The 20,296-nt window shown below is 39.7% G+C and overlaps 1 protein-coding gene across 2 annotated transcripts in view; it reads right to left on the bottom strand.

Annotated features, from left to right (window-relative positions):
* The window catches only part of sez6b (seizure related 6 homolog b), a 232,991-nt gene that overhangs the window by 9,106 nt on the left and 203,589 nt on the right, over nucleotides 1–20,296 (bottom strand). For both annotated transcript variants that reach the window (XM_084950183.1, XM_084950184.1), the window contains exons 7-12: nucleotides 19,757–19,923; nucleotides 17,959–18,153; nucleotides 17,231–17,369; nucleotides 5,324–5,520; nucleotides 1,914–2,108; nucleotides 916–1,107 (exon numbers count right to left, since the gene is read on the bottom strand). In XM_084950183.1, coding sequence (XP_084806309.1) covers nucleotides 916–1,107; nucleotides 1,914–2,108; nucleotides 5,324–5,520; nucleotides 17,231–17,369; nucleotides 17,959–18,153; nucleotides 19,757–19,923 — 1,085 coding nt within the window. The remainder of the gene's footprint in view (nucleotides 1–915; nucleotides 1,108–1,913; nucleotides 2,109–5,323; nucleotides 5,521–17,230; nucleotides 17,370–17,958; nucleotides 18,154–19,756; nucleotides 19,924–20,296) is intronic.

Here is a 20,296-nt window from a genome sequence, read left to right as displayed (position 1 = left end):
TTGTCCTATTATTTAAGGGGATTGTATATAAAAGATGGACATAATGTTGCAGATGAGCAGTCCAGAGTTCACTGGTATGATGCAGAAAATTTGCATTTGCACTGTTTCTCTCATCTGTACCTTGGGCCTCACAGTTAGAGAGCTGACTTCTGTCAATGAATGCTACATACACTGAGTGGTCTTCCAATGGACTTGTGTGTTTCTTAATAAGAAAGGTAAGAAAATCCCAGAAAGTTGATTCTGTTCATCTGGATGCAGCATTTTTCAGTGAGGGTGTTTCTTCACTCATCAGAATGACTTCTTCAGTCTCAGCTGACAGGTGACAGCAGTTCTCCACAACCTTATAAGCAGTGGTGCATAATTACTAAAACTAACTCCAAATGTCTAACAGTTGTCACAACCACAACAACAACAACCTCATTTGTTATTAAAATACAAATTGTGACGATCATTGATCAATGGTGATTACTACAAAGAGAGTTGGGGAATGTCTGCAATGACATCTGTCGATCAGAACTGTTTTCTGTCATATCCAACAGGCCTTGCAATACTATATTATCCCAAGAGACCATTGCTCTTAGAGTGCCTGGTTTTTTTGTGTTTCCTAAAACTTCCAAAATTAAAAGTAGGACCAGAGGCACAGCCGTTAGCTCATCTCTTGTGAAGACTGACACCCTCTTTACTTTTCATTTTAGGCTTTTACAGTTTTTTTTAATTCACAGTTTATTTATAAAACTATAAGCTCTCATTAAAAGTGGCACAAGTACAATGGCTACATACAGACCCATAAGACAGAGCTTACATATAAAGCTTACAAATACCTTCACACACCAGAAAAATCTCCTCATGAAGTCTGTCTACTAATTTCAGTCATCTACAGTAATTATTAAAAGGGAAGGAAAAGTGTGTACGTACGCAGGCATCTAGGTAGCTTCTGGCTCCACCTGGGGCCTGATGATCCCCGACTGAAGCAGGTTAGCAGGCTGTTTCCAGACAGAGTGAAGCCCTTGTTGCAGATATACTGAATAGTTGAACCTACGGTGAAATGAGTACCTGACAGCACCCGTCTGCTATGCTCCACCTTTCCAGGGTCAGTACAAGACACCACTGGGAGGACAAAGAAACAAAGATTGGTCATTACTGACCAACTACTGACCAGCATCCCAGAAGTGCTCATTGGGGCTGAGGTTAGGACTACAGGGAAGCCATTCCATAATCTCTACTCCAAATTCTGGAGCTGGTCCCTGATAAACTCTGCTCTGTGGGGGCGAGTGTGGAGTTGAGATATGGGATTACCACTGGTTGCAGAATCTCATCTCAATAGCTCTCCTCATTGAGGTTGCCTTTAGTGATGACAAGCATTGTTTTACCAGTCAGGGAGATGTCGTCCCACACCATCACGTCTTCTCTACTTTACAGCCTGTCTCTGATATTGTAGTTACAACTTTGCCTTCAATCTGGAGATAAGAGAAGGGCTCACTCCAAATAATTCTGCAGATCGGCTTTGTGGAACACCAGCTTGAAGTTGCACTGTGACACAAGCCCTATCAAGATCATTCAAACATGGCATGCTTGAAGCAGACATCAAGTGACCACTGTAGCAGGGTCCATGCTCACAGGTGGTCCTAACCTGGGGTGATAATCTAAAATGTTTGGAACTGGCAGAGAAGATTTGGCAAGTTTTTCATGGGTGCTGCTCAAACCATAAATGTATTTTTCACTCACAGGTGCTTTAACGCAAGGAGTCACTGCTTTCCTCTGTTTTATATTCTATATGATTAATGGATTACTTAGACAAAAACACAGATTAACAGTGAGACAGTTAATTGTTTATCACTAAATACATTTTTTTTAGCTGTAGCTCATCTGGACTATTGAATTTTGACCTATACTTGGCTATACCAATTTCTCACCTCTTTCACAGCTCGGGAGATCGCCGCTCCAGGTGAGGTCCCACTGGCACATGAGTAGTTCGGAGCCTACCACCTGATAACCAGGGTAACACTGGTAAGTCACTACGGTGCCCTGAACCAACTCAGGGTGAGATGTACTCTTCCAGCCATTAGAGATCTCAGGGAGCTCAGGGCAAGTGTCATTACGAGCTACTTCTGCAAGAGACAGCAAAAAGAAGAAGACAAAAATCTGATGGATGTAAGGTTCGACTGAAAGGTGCTTTACAAGACTTTAAAGTTCTTTCTATCTTTTACTAATGTCAGTTAATCAGTCTCTCTACCTTTCAGTAATTATATGGGCTCAAAATGTGGTCATAAATATTTTGTACTTGTAAAAAAGATTTGTATGTGTAAAAAAGATTTGTGTGTGCGTAAAAAAGATTTGTATGTGTAAAAAAGATTTGTGTGTGCGTAAAAAAGATTTGTATGTGTAAAAAAGATTTGTGTGTGCGTAAAAAAGATTTGTGTGTGGACTTAGAAAAAAAACCCCTGCAAGTTACAAGTATGAATTTTGACCCTATTTTTCTTCCTTTCATCTGATTGGTCAATGTCATGTCAATCACAAATGTAACAATCCAATCAGAGAACAGATGGGTTTGGCTGTTGGAGGGGCGCTTTTTTTGAACTGCAGGTCTTTGAAGGGAATAAATGCCCTTTTACATGCCAACCCAGCGTTTTCCTTCATCACCACGAAGGAAAACAGTCTGTGGTCGTCCGAGTTTGGTGATATTTGTGTCACAGGTCTACGTGTTTAATACAGGGACTTCCACAGCCTTTTCAACAGCGCTGCAGACCGCGGGGTGGGGGCGGGCAGTGTTTTGGAAATGACAGTCTTCATTACAAAGCTTTCTTCGTTATGAATTAGCATACATGTTTTTATTGAACATTTGAAGAACCAGCAAAAAAAACAGAAACTCTTGTAGAGGACATAAAGTCAGAGACAGAAAAGACAAGGAGCAGGTGCATCTAGTACAGGTAGAGCTGCTGCAAAAACCCACAGAGCCCAGCAGCCAGCGCAACAAATTCTGGATCCTTTGCTTTTAGTTAGCAGTTAGCATTAGCAGCACATCCTGCGTCTGATGTGAAAGGACTTTTATGCTGCGCACTGTGACTCACAGCAATGGTCCTGGGTCAGCCCTGACTTTGTGTTAAACTAATCCTAAAGTAATAATGGTATTTCTAACCACTGATATACCACAACTTTTTCCTTTCAACAGCTACTGAAAGTTAGGGGACCTAGCTGCTATCGGATATTTATATAGAGATCCTCCAGCTTCAAACTGTATCACCCTTCAAGGACCTGCAGTTCAAAAAAGCGCCCCTCCGACAGCCAAACCCATCTGTTCTCTGATTGGATTGTTACATTTGTGATTGACATGACATTGACCAATCAGATGAAAGGAAGAAAAATAGGGTCAAAATTTGTACTTGTAACTTGCAGGGGTTTTTTTTCTAAGTCCACACACAAATCTTTTTTACGCACACACAAATCTTTTTTACACATACAAATCTTTTTTACGCACACACAAATTCTTTTTACACATACAAATCTTTTTTACGCACACACAAATCTTTTTTACACATACAAATCTTTTTTACGCACACACAAATCTTTTTTACACATACAAATCTTTTTTACAAGTACAAAATATTTATGACCACATTTTGAGCCCATATAATTATGGCTAAAATAATGTTTGAAGATACTGTTTTAAATCCAAAATGTCCATGTAATGTGATATTTTTGCATAACTTGGAGAGAAACTGAGAGTGTTTAGCTAATACATTAGTAGGCAATTTTATGGCCCTGCGCAAAATGTATGGATGAATCTTGTAACTCTGGGTCAGTAGTGATTTTTGTGCTTGAAAAAACCTAGTGGTGGTGGGTGGCATTCCTATAACAACTCCATTTAGTACTATGTTCCTGCAGTAGTAAATGTGTTAGTTCTTTGGAAATTAAAGTTATCTAAACTTATTGTGGAAAAGTTTCTGATAGGATTGGGATCACCTGGTACACACATGCTCCTCAGACTATAAATAAAACAATCCGTCTTTTAAAAAAAAAAAAATTGTCCATTTAAATTTGCTTTATGCTTCTCACCTCGCAAAAACAATTAGACACTGTAATTGTTATATTAAATGGTTTGCTGCTAAAAAGCAGATTGTGATTGCAAGTTAACCTGTAAACTTAAAGCCACTTTACTCATGATTTCTATTCTCATTTCTTGTCTATGCAACAAGAAATAACATTGATTCTTATAACATCAAAAAAAAGTATTATACATTGGTATTGTTTTCATATGTTAGACAGCTGTGTGCTGCTGTGTGTTGAGGAACATTATAAAATTTTACAGAGACATTAAAGTATGTATGAGGTGGACTCTTATTCCTATTGTGCACAAAAGAACATGCAACCAGCGAATTCTGTGCAGTGTCATTCTACCATTTGATTGGTGGTTTGTAGATGTGGCTCATAGCACATAAAACATCTAAAACTTGAATATCTTAATTTGTCTTCAAAGCTTAGACTCAGTTGTTGACAGTATTTTCCATCATTTTAAATGACCTGTTCTCTGGGCAAACTGCCATACCTGATTGCTTTCCTCTGCTCATTCCTACATAACAGCACTCTTCTTAGGAGTCTAATTTCACCAAACACGCCAACGTAATTGCATCTGGGCACTAGACAAGCAAAATTCTCCAACACCTGTCTGTTTTTGATGTCTTGTGTTTACATTACTCCAACATGTTTCATGAACTGATTGTAACAAGCTTTCCCTTTCCTTTGCTGGTAATCTGTATTCTGTAGCTTTCCTTTTCCTCTGAATTTATTAGCTCTTATCAGATAAAGTGTGGTCGCTGTGGCATGGTGCTGCACTAATGAAACATTCAGTCCAAAACCAGGGATGGCCTCTTATTGCTTCCATTTTTAGGTGCCATATCAGCAAAAATGAATTCAAACTTTTTCTTTTTGCCCAGCCTTTTGCTTAATAATAAATATGTGTTAGAGGAAATAAGTATGAGGCTGCAGCTGCAAAAATGCATTGACAGGAGCGCAAGTTTTGTGGGTGATCCACTAAAAATGCAGCAACATCATTGCAGTAATGACAAGCATTCTACCCACTCCTGAGATGAGACACATAGAGGTGTTTTGCATTGTGTAGTGATCCCTGTGTCAAAATGTGACTGAAAACCTGAAACACTGCAAAACCACTATAGGTTTCACTTAAGGTTTAGCTTTCAGACAATGTCATCGTTTGAGTTTAAAGAAAAACCTTCAAAACCAGTGTACAATGTATCTGGTTTAAAATTCACATGTGGAATATGGCAGAATGAATATGAGCTGAGGTACAATTGTGCCTAAGACTTACCAAAGAAGTGGACCACAAAACCATTTCCATAGCCATAGACGTTAGTGGCAGGGTCAGACTGAAACTGGATGGTGACATCTGCAGTGGAGGTGTAGAGCTTAAAGCGGGACTTTGATCCTCCATACTGACCCAGCAGTTTGGCTGTAAGGTCATCCCCATCATAAAAGGTCAACAGGTCATTCTTCCCGATATTTAACCTGAAACAAAAATACAAAGAATAAAGTTTTATCTCTGTTAGTGATATTTAGTATTTTATTCTTTTTTATTTATTTTTTTGAAGGTACTTCATTCCTCCTCTCTCTGGCCTCACCTTTAAATTGCACCTTCTCCACGATAGATTTCCGACAGAGCTTAATGTTAATGGTAGGCCTCACAATGTGCTCATACATTTTTAAAATGACAGCAATTACTCAAAGAGAGTGAAGACAAATCTGAGCCACACAAAGGTTACATATTACTAATGTAGAGTATTGCATTATTCATCAGGGGCAGCATAGGTCTGGTTTCTCACTGCAGAGAAAAACATCAAGATTTTAATGTGACATTAGTCTAAAGTAAGGTCGTGGTTGATGACCAGAAAATGCACACTTAAAGTTCACAGTAGACTGAAAGTAAAGCTGCGACTTCTTTTTTTGGCTGCTTCTTTTGGGTCACCACAGATCATCTTCCTCCATCTCATCCTATCCCTAGCATCCTCCTCTGTCATACCAACCCTCTTTCACTGTATCCACGAACCTCCACTGAGGTCCTCCATCCTGGAAACTCCATCTTCAATATCCCTTGTCCAATATATCCACCATACCTCCTTTGCACATGTTCAGACCATTTCAGCCTTGCCTCTCTATTTTAGTTTTTCAAAACGCTCAACCCATTTCTAATTCTGTCCATCCTCGTCACTCCTAATGAAAATCTTAGCATCTTTGACCCTGCCACCTCCAACTTGGCCTCCTGTCTCCAGACTATACTTCCTTTCATTCTTGCTCCTATCCTTTTGACACTCATCTCCACCCACTTCACCCTAGAGTGGGTACAGTGCCCTTGCTTCCTCACCTCGCTTGTGCACTGTACATTGCTTTGAACTGTGCACAACACTCTGCATTTAAATTTATCTACCTTCACTATCTCTACTCCTTACATGTTCACCATTCTTTGCTAAACTCTTCCTTTGAATACTTTCCTGTTGTTCCTCATTCCACCATCATGTCTCCTTGTCCCCTTGTGCTTTACAAACCAAAACTAGTGGATTCTTCCTTTTCATTGCAGCAAGTCAGTAATAAAGCTTGGCCCTGACTTATCGAAGAATTAAGAAAGCGGAACTGGCTGTTCAAACCCCCACAAGGCTGCCCGCTGGGATTGGAACGATGGGAGAGGCATGAGTTTCTCAAAATGGGCTCATTGAGTCAGCACGGATAAGATCTTGGAGAGGCCACGGCTGCTGTGAATACTCAGAATAAGATCTCTGACTGCAGACTGGATACATCTCGGAAGGGCTAGCTTGGAACAACATCTCTGGGCGCAAATTGGATGACATCTCGGGGAGGCACACTGCCGTGAGTTCTCAGAAATCGGCTCCTTGAGCACAAGAAATGACAACATCACAGAACGCAAGTATGGCAAAGCTCGCGGCTCTCCAACGGGAGATTGAGAGACCAGTGTTGGACTGTAGAACTGTTTTGAAATTCATATGAGCTGTTCGCACTAAAGTAAAAACCACCATCACTTCATGTGGATACCCCTTTGGCTCCAGCTGCGGTCTCAAGGCTGGAGCTGAACAACAACACCCTGATAACAACTGTGTTTAGTCTGTTCCTTCCCATTCCATGCAAGGCCACCTGGGTTGGCTGGAAGACTGTTTACTTAGCCTAGCAGGGCGAAGGACACTGTCTCACCTGAACTATGGACACGCACACACATACATATACACTGATATGCACACACTCATCCCCCCTCCCTTTCCAAACGCCTTCGATGCTTATTTCCTTCCGATGCTGCACCCTTTACCCACCACTGTTGCTTGTCATGTGTTTCTTTGGTGTATTAAGAGTTTTTTCATGTGCTATGTGCAGAGGTGTTTTTTTTCTGTTCTCAAACTGATCTCCCTGTTGGAGCTCAGTCTCGGGGGAGTTATTTTTTTCTCCTTATCTTTTCTCATGTGGTGCATTTTCCATTGTTATACCTCTCTGACCTGTCTTCCCCATGTGATGTTTTGTGTAATGTATGTATGGTCGGAGGGTAAGATGGTGCCGCCATTGCGTGCAATAGGTCGGCAGCCTTATGAAATTTCCCCTTGTGGGACTAATAAAGGTATATCAATGCAATTCAATTCAATTCAATTCAATAAAGAAGCATGTGTTGCTTAGAAGGCAAAGAGTAAAAGTAAACAATCTTTCCTTGTTTTTTTACATAAAATCTATTGTTACAGCTGGGCGCAATATGAGAGTGACCCTGTTAGAGCCTTCATTTAGTTTTAGTTTCTTCGTTTTGGTTATTGGCCAAATACAGTGGTTGAACTAAAATTAATTCAGATAGTAACTAAGTTTTTGCCTACAGCATATATGATACTTCATCCACATAGTGAAGTCTCCAAGCCCAAGCTAAGATAACACTGCTGACATTGGCAGCTCTTACATTTTTAGTTCCCATTAGATCTTCAGTCTATAACTGTTACACAGGATGAAAAATTCATTCCATAATGAATAAAGAGATCATATGTTTTTGGGCACTTATTCTCCTCCCACATAACCCCCCCCCCCCCCCCCAAGTCTCTAATCTTTAAAAACAGTAGTGTGAACTAGTAGGTTATAGCCAACAGTCAGAACAAAAATAAAATTAATGACGTCTTAAACCTTTACAGAAGTTTCACGAGACACACAAGACGTTGTTTTTCAGCTGCCTCAGGTTGAGTGTCACAATGTTAATAGTCAATAATGCAGAGATTTCCCTCTAGGAGAAGATTGAGTTAATATTGTGGTGAATAACTACAGTCCCTCGCTTGAAAGGCACAGTGCCTTTCATTTGCACTGATTTGACCAGAGCTGGAGCTCTTTTAAACCTCAGGGCTATTTGAAAATGTCACCTGGGGTTGAGCTATCTCTTTGTAGAAGGAAGATTTAGAGCATGGAAGAAATGGCTTAGCCAGAATAAAGCCGTGACATGCTCTTTGCTGTTGCTAATTAATCACCAGTGGCTCCTGATAAAACTCATTAGCCAGCCTGAGATTGAGCTATTAATCACTATGGGAATGCTGGAAAATCAAATGTTCAAGAGGCGTGGAAATAATCGACACATGGCAATGCCTAGAAAAAGATACAATTTTCTTTCTCTTTCAAGGGAATGGTGGGAATGTGACTGAGCTTGTGAACAGATGATAATATGATTGTGGAGTGTTTATTTTTCCACAGGCAGACCCATTTGTCTTCTCTCAGCTGTAGAGAAGCTGAGAAAAGAAAAATGGTCACACACAGTCTTAGCTCTTGTTATTATATACTTGTTAGGACTTCTCACTGAACAAATTACATTGCAATAACGCTAACTGTAACCCACTAAACTTAGCAAGGCTTGATCAAGATCCAGTATTTACCAGGTTTCAAGCTTTAGGATTCTAACTGAGAAACAAGAGTGACAGCAATGACTGAAATTTTTTAGTGGCACAAATCAGTCACATCCTGCAGGATTTAACAGGGAATAATCCTCAAGTGGTCTCAGCAGGTCTTTCTAATCCATTTATATTCTAAATGATAATTCTAGCAATTGTTGTGATTATGACTGTACATTCACACAGACTCAGAAAAACATAATCCATTCCTCTTGACATCCAGTTTGTGTAAGCAGGTTTCCCATTAGGCAGTCACTAGTAAACTGCCAAGTGGCCATTGTCACACAGTTTAACATGAAAACTGCAATAGTAGTTGGTAGGTGCAGAAAAATGAAATACAGCTGGTTTTATTCTATATGTTACTATGCTGTTTGTCCATTGCTTATCTCACAATGAATATTTAATAAAACAAACGCACATGTTTCTTAGGCAGTGGTTGCTAGATGACTGAAGACCAGTGTTTGGTGTAACATGTTACACCCATGTTACTGCGATCGCATTACATTTTTCAGTAACGGATTAATCTAACACATTGCTGTACTGATTTTAATAATTACATTACAGTTACAATTATGTTTTCACCTGTTTTACATTACTTTTTCAGTTATCTGCAGTCAGATGCACAGAAGCAGCTGAAAACACACAGTAACAGGAGGAGTAACTGTCATGGACGACCCTTCCTCTGCACCATCAACACACAGAGGAAGTGGCAGACATGTGTTACCTGTGTGTCTGTGGCTAAGATTTATTCTGAACTGATACTTTATAACCTCTGGCCAGACTTATCAGGACGTCCTTGGGTTTTGTATCATTTGGGGATTTGAAAGATTTATATAAACTTTACCATTATGCTAGTGTTCTAGTTTTGATTTGGTATTTGTTGAATGTTTAGTTCCTTTATTGATTTCTTATGACTCCCAGACAGTTTTATCTCTGCTGATATTGAGTTTTCAGTTCACTTTACGATTAACTTTCTGGTTATTATAGTTGAATTTCAGGTTTTGGTTCAAGACGTCACTGTTACTAATGATAGTTTTTAGTTCCCTCAGCGTTTTCCTATACGTTTCTCCCTCTGTCTCGTTTCTGTGTTCTGCGGTCTGACATTGGATGTGTTAGTATTCATCTCTGTATCTGTTCTCTTGTTTATTCCATGACTTTGTTTCCATGATGTTTCAGTTCTGTGTTTGTCTTTGATTATTTCTTCCCATGTCTGTGTCCATTCTGTGTCCATCTATCTTATCTCTAATAAGTCCACTGTTTGTTTATATTCCAGTCTTCCCTGTTTTCATTGTCAAAATGTCTTTTATGCTCCCTCTGTTTATACTCCTGTGTGTTTTTATTCCTCAGGCGTAAAAGGCTGATGGGGTATTGTCATCACCCTGCCAGATGGGCGGGCAGGTGGTTTGGAAACCAACATTGGGAAATATGATAACTCATTGGCTAGGTTTTCACTCAGGACAGTCCAGTTCTTGCTCCTCACCATTGTCAGAGGATTTTAATATTTAATTTAGATTGTTAAGCCACCTAACACTGACTCCTCATAAATAGGTGCCTTTTTTATGCTGAATGAACTCATGGAATTAGTTAAGCCTTTTGCCTTTTAGCTGAATCAACAAAAATGGTGAAGATAACAGTTTGACAGACAGAAAATTGTATCTTTGCAACACAAACGTGACTCCCAAACTTTTCGTATTCACACAGACTCAGACTGATGTGCCCTTAAAAAGAACTGAAGACAGTGTGTAGGACAAAAGAAGTGGCAGGCCTAAAACACTACTTTTACCGGTTGGCAGGTGAGGAGCTTCATCACAGCACTGTCTTAGATAAAAGGAGAGACATCACTTTACTTTGCTACTTTTTTTTTATGCCTATTTTTCAATTTGACACTTGTCCTGACAGAACACCGCTGGCTCCTGCTTACCTCAAAAATATTATTATTAAATTTGCAGATAACACAACACTTGTGGAGCTCAGCTCACATGGTAATGAGACCGCCTACAGAGAGAAGTGCATAAACTGGTTGAGTGGTGCGATTTCAACAACCTGACACTAAACATCAGAAAAACAGAAGAGCTCATTACACACGTCAGGTGTCAATAGGGGGAGCTCCTGCCACTGAAAATCGAAGAAGTGGGGAGGGTGTCCAGCTTTAAATTGTTATCAGTAAAAAAAAATATTATAGATATATATTTACATATATGTCTTAACTTGAATCATATTTCCTACATCTGGTATTTTTCTTTACTTTTATTGCAAAGTTTTGCTTAAAAATGTATTGTGCACCACGTTTACGTTTTCAGGGGAAAAATTACACTGAATTGATTGAATTAATCTTCAGGAGTTAAGCTATTTAAGTCTATTTTTATTCCATCGTATGTTGTTTTTAAGTATTTTAAATTCTTATGGTATTTTTTATTTCTTAAGATGACTTAAATAAAGGGTGTGAAAAAGTGTTTGCCTCCTTCCTGATTTCCTATTTTCTTTGTATTATTGTCACACTTTAATACTTCAGAGGATCAAAAAAGTTTAGATATTAGACAAAGATAACACACGTAAACAGAAAATGCAGTTTGTTTATTGAAGGTGTTTATTATTGGGGGGGAAAAAAACCCCACATGGCCCTTTGTGAAAAAGTGATTGCTCACTAAACCCAATAAATGGTTGGGTCAATGTTTTCCAGAGCTATTCACACACGTGTTCTGAATCAAGAAAACACTTTAGTAGGAACTGCCTGACAAAGTGGAGTAGACCAAAAGATCGTCAAAAGACAAACATCATGCTGCTATCCAAGGAAATTCAGGAACAAATGAGAAAAAAAGTAATTGAGATCTCTCAGTCTGGAAAAGGTTATACAGCCATTTCTTAAGCACTCCAGCGAACAACCAGCCATTATCCACAAATGGCAAAAACATGGAATAAAACAACATCCAACATCTTTGTTCATTATTTAAATTTGTTTGATGATCTTAAACATTTAACTGTAACAAAAATACAAAACAATAAGAAATCAGGAAGGGGGCAAACACTTTTGCACACCACTGTACATTAAAAAAAAAATATTAAGCATGTCTGCAATGCAGCTTTCGTTCATTCAAGAGAGACAACAAATTTCATTGAAAGTCACATGTAAAAACAAGAAAAGATATCCTATTCTATTCTACACCCAGCCGTCCTTCCGTATTTCTGATGAAGCCTCTTTTTTTCTACCAGGATTGTATCATGTTGTAAACAATAATGAGTAATATTATTAAGATCTTTCATCAGAGACTTTATACAATATCTTTTATTAGCACACCAGTGGCTCCAATGAACTGGGCCCGGTGCTCTCTTAACTGGGTGACGATTAAGGGAGCTGTCACTCAAGAAGAGCTCCAGCTTTGTTCTTGGGTGTAGCTAGTGGCCATTCTACATGTGCATTGTGCTCCAATACAACTGAGCTGTTTTCAGCCCCACTTTTTCAGTAGGTCAGTTGAACGAGTCTCTAGCCAACACTAACACAGTAACACTAACACTAGCCAAATGAACTGATCTTTGGGGTCTAATGCATTGAACAGTATAAATTGCATAGGGTGACTATACCCTAAAGACTCTCACTTTGGAGAACACTTTGAAATTATGAAGAAAGACAGAAGTGTAATTTTCTGTTATTAAACTAAAACCATTCTTTTAAAAATATTTTATTCTCATAGCTTGTGTCTTATCCATGTGTATACAAACAGATAAGCAAAAGCTGCAGAGAACAGTGGTTTGAAATTATTTTTAGCAACTATCCAACCAGCCAGTATTTTAAGAGAAAACTATGTTTGCTAGTTAAGGATGTTTGATTTTAGAGTCTGTAGAGTGGTTAGAAAAAATGTAATGGTATTCCAGTCCTCCAATGCCCTCCTGCCATTTTTTTAATCTCTTGCTCTCTACCTTGGCTCTTTGTGTGTGTGTGTGGTGTGCACGTATACAGGGAGTGCAGAATTATTAGGCAAGTTGTATTTTTGAGGAATAATTTTATTATTGAACAACAACCATGTTCTCAATGAACCCAAAAAACTCATTAATATCAAAGCTGAATGTTTTTGGAAGTAGTTTTTAGTTTGTTTTTAGTGTTAGCTATTTTAGGGGGATATCTGTGTGTGCAGGTGACTATTACTGTGCATAATTATTAGGCAACTTAACAAAAAACAAATATATACCCATTTCAATGATTTATTTTTACCAGTGAAACCAATATAACATCTCCACATTCACAAATATACATTTCTGACATTCAAAAACAAAACAAATCAGCGACCAAAATAGCCACCTTTCTTTGCAAGGACACTCAAAAGCCTGCCATCCATGGATTCTGTCAGTGTTTTGATCTGTTCACCATCAACATTGCGTGCAGCAGCAACCACAGCCTCCCAGACACTGTTCAGAGAGGTGTACTGTTTTCCCTCCTTGTAAATCTCACATTTGATGATGGACCACAGGTTCTCAATGGGGTTCAGATCAGGTGAACAAGGAGGCCATGTCATTAGTTTTTCTTCTTTTATACCCTTTCTTGCCAGCCACGCTGTGGAGTACTTGGACGCGTGTGATGGAGCATTGTCCTGCATGAAAATCATGTTTTTCTTGAAGGATGCAGACTTCTTCCTATACCACTGCTTGAAGAAGGTGTCTTCCAGGAACTGGCAGTAGGACTGGGAGTTGAGCTTGACTCCATCCTCAACCCGAAAAGGCCCCACAAGCTCATCTTTGATAATACCAGCCCAAACCAGTACTCCACCTCCACCTTGCTGGCGTCTGAGTCGGACTGGAGCTTTCTGCCCTTTACCAATCCAGCCACGGGCCCATCCATCTGGCCCATCAAGACTCACTCTCATTTCATCAGTCCATAAAACCTTAGAAAAACCAGTCTTGAGATATTTCTTGGCCCAGTCTTGACGTTTCAGCTTGTGTGTCTTGTTCAGTGGTGGTCGTCTTTCAGCCTTTCTTACCTTGGCCATGTCTCTGAGTATTGCACACCTTGTGCTTTTGGGCACTCCAGTGATGTTGCAGCTCTGAAATATGGCCAAACTGGTGGCAAGTGGCATCTTGGCAGCTGCACGCTTGACTTTTCTCAGTTCATGGGCAGTTATTTTGCGCCTTGGTTTTTCCACACGCTTCTTGCGACCCTGTTGACTATTTTGAATGGAACGCTTGATTGTTCGGTGATCACGCTTCAGAAGCTTTGCAATTTTGAGACTGCTGCATCCCTCTGCAAGATATCTCACTATTTTTGACTTTTCTGAGCCTGTCAAGTCCTTCTTTTGACCCATTTTGCCAAAGGAAAGGACGTTGCCTAATAATTATGCACACCTGATATAGGGTGTTGATGTCATTAGACCACACCCCTTCTCATTACAGAGATGCACATCACCTAATATGCTTAATTGGTAGTAGGCTTTCGAGCCTATACAGCTTGGAGTGAGACAACATGCATGAAGAGGATGATGTGGACAAAATACTCATTTGCCTAATAATTCTGCACTCCCTGTATGAGTTAACCACACTATACCTTACATGGGCAGGCTCCTCCTGGGATCTCTGCCCTCGTCCCGTGCATACGAAACGTGTCTGTCTGTGTGAAAAGTGAGGATTTTTGCCTTTTCCTGCATTTTGTCAGCTCAGTGCAATATTTGCCTTAAATAAAAGTGAACTAAAATTCTTGCAGAGAGTCAGACTGACCCAACATATCAAGGATCATTACTGTTGATGAGAGCTGATTCTCTATCATATCGAGACCTTCTCTCCACTCCGTTACATATTCCATTTGTACGGGGTGGAGAGATAGTCTCTCACTCACAGAACCAAGGTTACAATGTAACCGTACGGTCTCTGGCTATGACACAGATATCACAAAGCAGTCTTGAATAGAAGACTCCGTGGTGTCACATTTGGTTACAAGAGTGTGCTTGCAACCATGTGTGCTCATTCACATGGTCGTCATTTTGAATTTGTCCCCTCAAGTCAAACTGTTTAATACAGTTCTGCTGTAACATCCTGAGACATCAACTTGAACTCTGGTTCAAGTTTTTTTTCTCCAAACCAACACATTGATTGTATTGGTGGGAAGAGTACACACACACACACACACACACGCCTCCCTGCTGCTAAATTAAATTCTAATTGAAGTGTTGCTCTTTTGACACTGTAGAGTACTGGACTAGTGGACAACTGGGAGCAAGGATGGACAAGGAGACAAACTTATAGTGTGGAATAGTTTGAATCACGCCTAATTGTACAAGAAGCTTTAATGTAGGACATCATTATCAAACACAGACTGATAATCATATAAAGATAAGTCATCACTCGGCATCAAACACTGATGAGATAAAGTTACAACAGTTTTAAGTTCCCCTACAGAAAGAGAGGACAAGAGTCTGTGTGATATTATTCATTTTACTTCCTTCAGTTCTCTTTAATCACACTTGTACTTCCTCCTCTTTCATTTGAAAGCCATCCATGAAACTCATTTATTGATAATATCTCCCCCTCCATCAGACAGATGGAGCTGGTGATATGTATATGTACACATGTGCACAGGTGCGCAATGTGAGGACCCAATACCCAGGGACCATGTTAAAGGCCTCATTTATCTCTGTACACCAGAGATAAGCTTAGGGAGAACAACTGCTATTGATAAACCTGATATAAATGCTCAGGCACCTGCTGGCATGCGTTCAGATGGGGGGGGGGAGTTGTGCTAGATTAGATGTTAGTTCCATGGATTTGGTTAAATCCCATGACCATTCTCTGGAAATCTGGACCACAGTATGTGCTGACACCTTTAGTTTGAGCTACAGATTTTTCACAGATTATTCCCGTTCACTGACACTGACACATGTAACAATGTGCCTGAGAAAGTCTAAATCCCCAATTATCATCCTAAAAGTGACAACATACAGTAGAAACCACAGTGATGATTCTTCAGGAAAGCGGGGGAGCAACAGGGGTTTTGACAGCTATCTGCTTATGACATTTACTTCATTCTAGTAACATTCAATCTGTTGTGATGATATTTCTTATTGTAGCTTCCAACAATTGAACAAAGTCAATTTAAAATAGCTGATGTTGCATTTAATGTCATATGTTTTAATCCTGCCACCTTTCCCGAAAGAATATTAAAGGATCATGTGGAGTTTTTGACCATTAACAGTGTTAAAACAATGATTTTTATCAATTTCCCTGATGGCAATATAGAAAGAGTAGGAGAAAGCTTTAAACTGGTATTGGATTATGGATTAGAGAACCAGATCAGTGAAGAATCAAGCTTTTAATTTCAACAGCAGTAATAAATCAAATCAGAATCATCAGAATGATGATCTCACATGTAGCTAAAATAGCAGAAGTGAGTAACTACATTGGGTCATTCGGTGCCTTTCTGACTTTATACTATGTCCAGACTTTAGACCAGATTGTAATATGCCAGACAGCTAAACCAAGACCTCAGAGAAAGAACAGAAGACATGAGGGAAACAGAATCCTCCTTTGAGTTCTCACATGTAGCCCGTGTCATATTATGGAGAACACGTGTTTCAGGTCCATGCTTTATAGTAACTTTATTCTTAAAACACAGATTTGGCTGCCAGGGAAGTTTGACTTTTACATCACCTGCTCAGCAGCAATAATTACTGATGTTTGCAAACTCCCTCTCAAAATCCAGAAGAAGCCATTAATCAGTATTTCTCAAAGTACAACACAGGTGGTGCTCAGAGAGAGAGAGAAAAGCAGAGCTTAAGATGCATCCGATGCAAATGAGCCCCCCTTAATTTGCTTGCAAATGGCAAATGATTTTGTATGGCTGACTGACTTATCAGGCCCTGACAAAGCAGGGTGTGCTGTTCTGTGTCTTCACCTTGGCACCACAATCTCAGGAAACAAACACTCTCATGCTGTACACTTGCACCCTGTACTCCACACAGCAGCCATTACAAGAGTGCAGGGTTGGGGATTGGGGGAGGGCTCCTAAACAAATCCCTGATATAATTAGTTTTCTCCACTGCACCTAATTAACCTTTGTCTGTGTGCCATTTACACATCTCATTCACAAGCTGAGCATTCGTTCATTAGCTGCCTGTTGTGTTTTTAATGTGTTTTACTAGTCATGGTGAGGTAGCGCTTTGTTAGTGTCATACTGTTTCTGTGGATGTGTTTGAAGCCTGGGACTGCTGTATGTATCGGCAAAGGAGATAAAGCAAGTTTTGTGATGATTAGATGCTGCTTTAGTAATGTGGTTTTATGCTCATCAAAGGCCAAAGGAGTGAAATAGATTGAACATGTGGAAGATGGATACGTACACTTGAATATCCAGCATGATCCTCTTGTCCTCCTCAACGTGGATTCCCCAGATACAGTCCTGGCCTTTATCATAGGATTCAGGCCAGTTGGGAGAGAGCACCACACCAGCTGAGTCTGTGATCTCACCACTGCACACAGCTGGAACACAAACACACACAAAAAAAACATGTTTACAGTTTAAATCCCTAAGTCATCATCAGAGATCGCTCTGTCCCTTTTTTTTGGGGTGTGTAACAAGCAAATTGGATGCGTGATCTCACTAAATATAGAAACAGAACAAAGAGTTTTGTAATACAAACAATTAAAGAAATGAAGTCTGGTGTCAGTTTTGTATTGTTGAGAGTCAGTGTTTAATTATCTGTCATCCTGGGGCCAAAGAAGTCAGTGAGCCCCCCGGGCATTGGCAAATAGACTCATTCTTATATAGTGCTTTTTACAACATGCCACATTCACTATGTTTTAAGTGCTTACTAGCTAACATTCAGACACATTCATATCTTGCCCAGGGATATTTGGCACGCAGACTGGGGGAGCCAGGGATCAAACCACCAACCTTCCGATCAGTAGATGATCTGCTCTACCTCTGAGTTCAATCCTAAGTGTTAAGATGGGTGTATCAAGGGGAAAGTGACTCAAAATGGACAAAATAGTTGCAAAAATGTAGAAGATGACAAGAAAGAAGCACAAGTAATCCAAAGATGCATGTCAATGAATCAGGCATACAAACCTCTGCAAGCAGGCTCAGTCTCATTCCACTGTGGATTGTTAGGATCCATGCATTCAATGGTGACAGATCCCTGTTCCAGAGTATACCCCGGGTCACAGGCAAACTCCACCACAGCTCCTACTGACCAGGTGTTGTCAGTGCTGGTCATGTTACCGTACTTCACAAAGGGTTCATAGCAGTGACCCGCTGCAAAAGCTAGAGAGATGGAAGTTATGTTACAAAAATAGTTGTAGGAAGGAGTTAGAATCCATCCATCCATCTATTCGCTTCCGCTTATCCTTTTCAGGGTCGCAGGGGGTGCTGGAGCCTATCCCAGCAGTCATAGGGTGAGAGGAGGGGTACACCCTTGACAGGTCGCCAGTCTGTCACAGGGCTAACACACAGAGACAGACAACCATTCACGCTCACATTCACACCTCTGGGCAATTTGGATTAATCAATTAACCTGTCCCCACAAGCTGCATGTCTTTGGACTGTGGGAGGAAGCCGGAGTACCCGGAGGGAACCGGGGAGAAGATGAAAACTCCACACAGAAATGGTGGAATTAAACTCCGGACCTTCTTGCTGTGCGGCAACAGTGCTAACCACTGTTCCACCGTGCTGGAGTTAGAATCTCCATTAATAAATAATAAACAATTGTTTATATTTGCCCTTATATATATATGTTCAAAATCTATCTTTTAGAGTGTGCATGTGTCAACCAGCATGCAGCCTGTTTCAGTTGCTGCTTTTTCTCTTTAGTTTAACCTTTTTCTTACTAATTTGTTTGTCCTTTACTCTGTACTTAGAGTGTTCATCTGTATTAATAGCTTTCTTTTCTACATCATTTTCATTTTAGGGATTATTAAAATATTCTGATTCTGAGATTAAATGTATTTTGTTTATATTCTTAAAAATGTGATTTTGTTAAAATCATATTGCATCTTTCACTAGATTTATTTCAAGGTCTCTTTTTTCAAGTGAAACACAGAGAAGAAAACATTAGTTAACAGATAGTCAAGCTTCATAACAAAAAATGTTTAAAGACTGATGCAAAATAGTGAAAAATATTATATTTAGTTCAGTAAAGCTATGAACCATATTTTAAATTTTACCTTCATCTATGTATTCTGTGGTAACTTGTAGGTTTTGACCCGTGTCTTAAATCAGCCAAACAAACAAACAAACAAAAAAAAAACAACCAATTGTTTGTCATCCAATTTGTTTGTTAAATCTTTTTGGGCTTCCTTAGCCATTAAAAGATTGGTTTTAATATTGCATGCTCAGTGAATAACTCAGCCAGCAGAAACCCAAAAATGAAGAGGAGAAGCCATCATAGGACATTGCTGGAGCCTATCCCAGCTGTCATAGGGCGAGAGGCGGGGTACACCCTGGATAGGTCACCAATCTGTCGCCGGGCTAACACACAGGGACAGACAACCACTCACATTCACTCACGCATTCACACATATGGGCAATTTAGATTGCTCAATTAACCTATCCCCACTAACTGCATGTCTTTGGACTGTGGGAGGAAGCCGGAATACCCGGGGAGAACCCACGCAAACATGGGGAGAACATGCAAACTCTACACAGAAAGACCCCGGCCTGATGGTGGAATTGAACTCACGACATTCTTGCTGTGCGGCAACAGTGCTAACCACTGGTCACCGTAAATGGAAACAGTAATTATAAATAATAATAATAAGAAATTACCACATTAGTACATTCTTGTTTCTTCATTGTTACCCTACTATTACCACTTTATTATCAGACTGTAATAGAAAGTGCTATCCAACTCATCATGCATAATTCTTACCTTGATACCTAATGGCTATGCCAGTCGATGTTCCTGTGGCATCTGTAGTAAGCTCAATGAAGAGCTGCCTAGATGTGCTAAGGAGTCCTTCATTAGGCAAATACTCCACCTCATAGGAATCATACAGTACGGCTGCATTTATGCTGTTGCCATTCTTGATCAGGAGCCTGGAAGACAGTGAACAAAATTTTATTTACAGGGTATCTTATTTAACAGAATGGAACTTTTTGACTCCTACTGGCTGTTCTTTATCTGTTTGCATCCTTGCCTACAATTGAGTATAAAATACTGATTAATGTAACATATTTGAATGATCTATTTAGGCTACTTTGGAAATTAAAAGAAAATATCAGTTGCATGTTTAAACATATGTACAGCAAATTATAAACAGATATTTACAGCATTTTTCTTTTCAATTTGCCTTTGTACACCTCCAGTTGTTTAAATCAAACATCTGACTTTTCTTTCACTAGACTGCAGGAGAAAGTTTGAGTACCTGGAACTAGCAGAAAGCCCCCAGCTTCCCAGTAGAATCAAGCC

Source organism: Perissodus microlepis, chromosome 14, assembly GCF_051167445.1.
Source record: "Perissodus microlepis isolate ML-2025 ecotype Zambia chromosome 14, ASM5116744v1, whole genome shotgun sequence".
Taxonomy (NCBI): Eukaryota; Metazoa; Chordata; class Actinopteri; order Cichliformes; family Cichlidae; genus Perissodus; species Perissodus microlepis.
The sequence above is the reverse complement of the archived record's forward strand: the minus strand, read 5'-3'. Positions and strand labels throughout refer to the sequence as shown.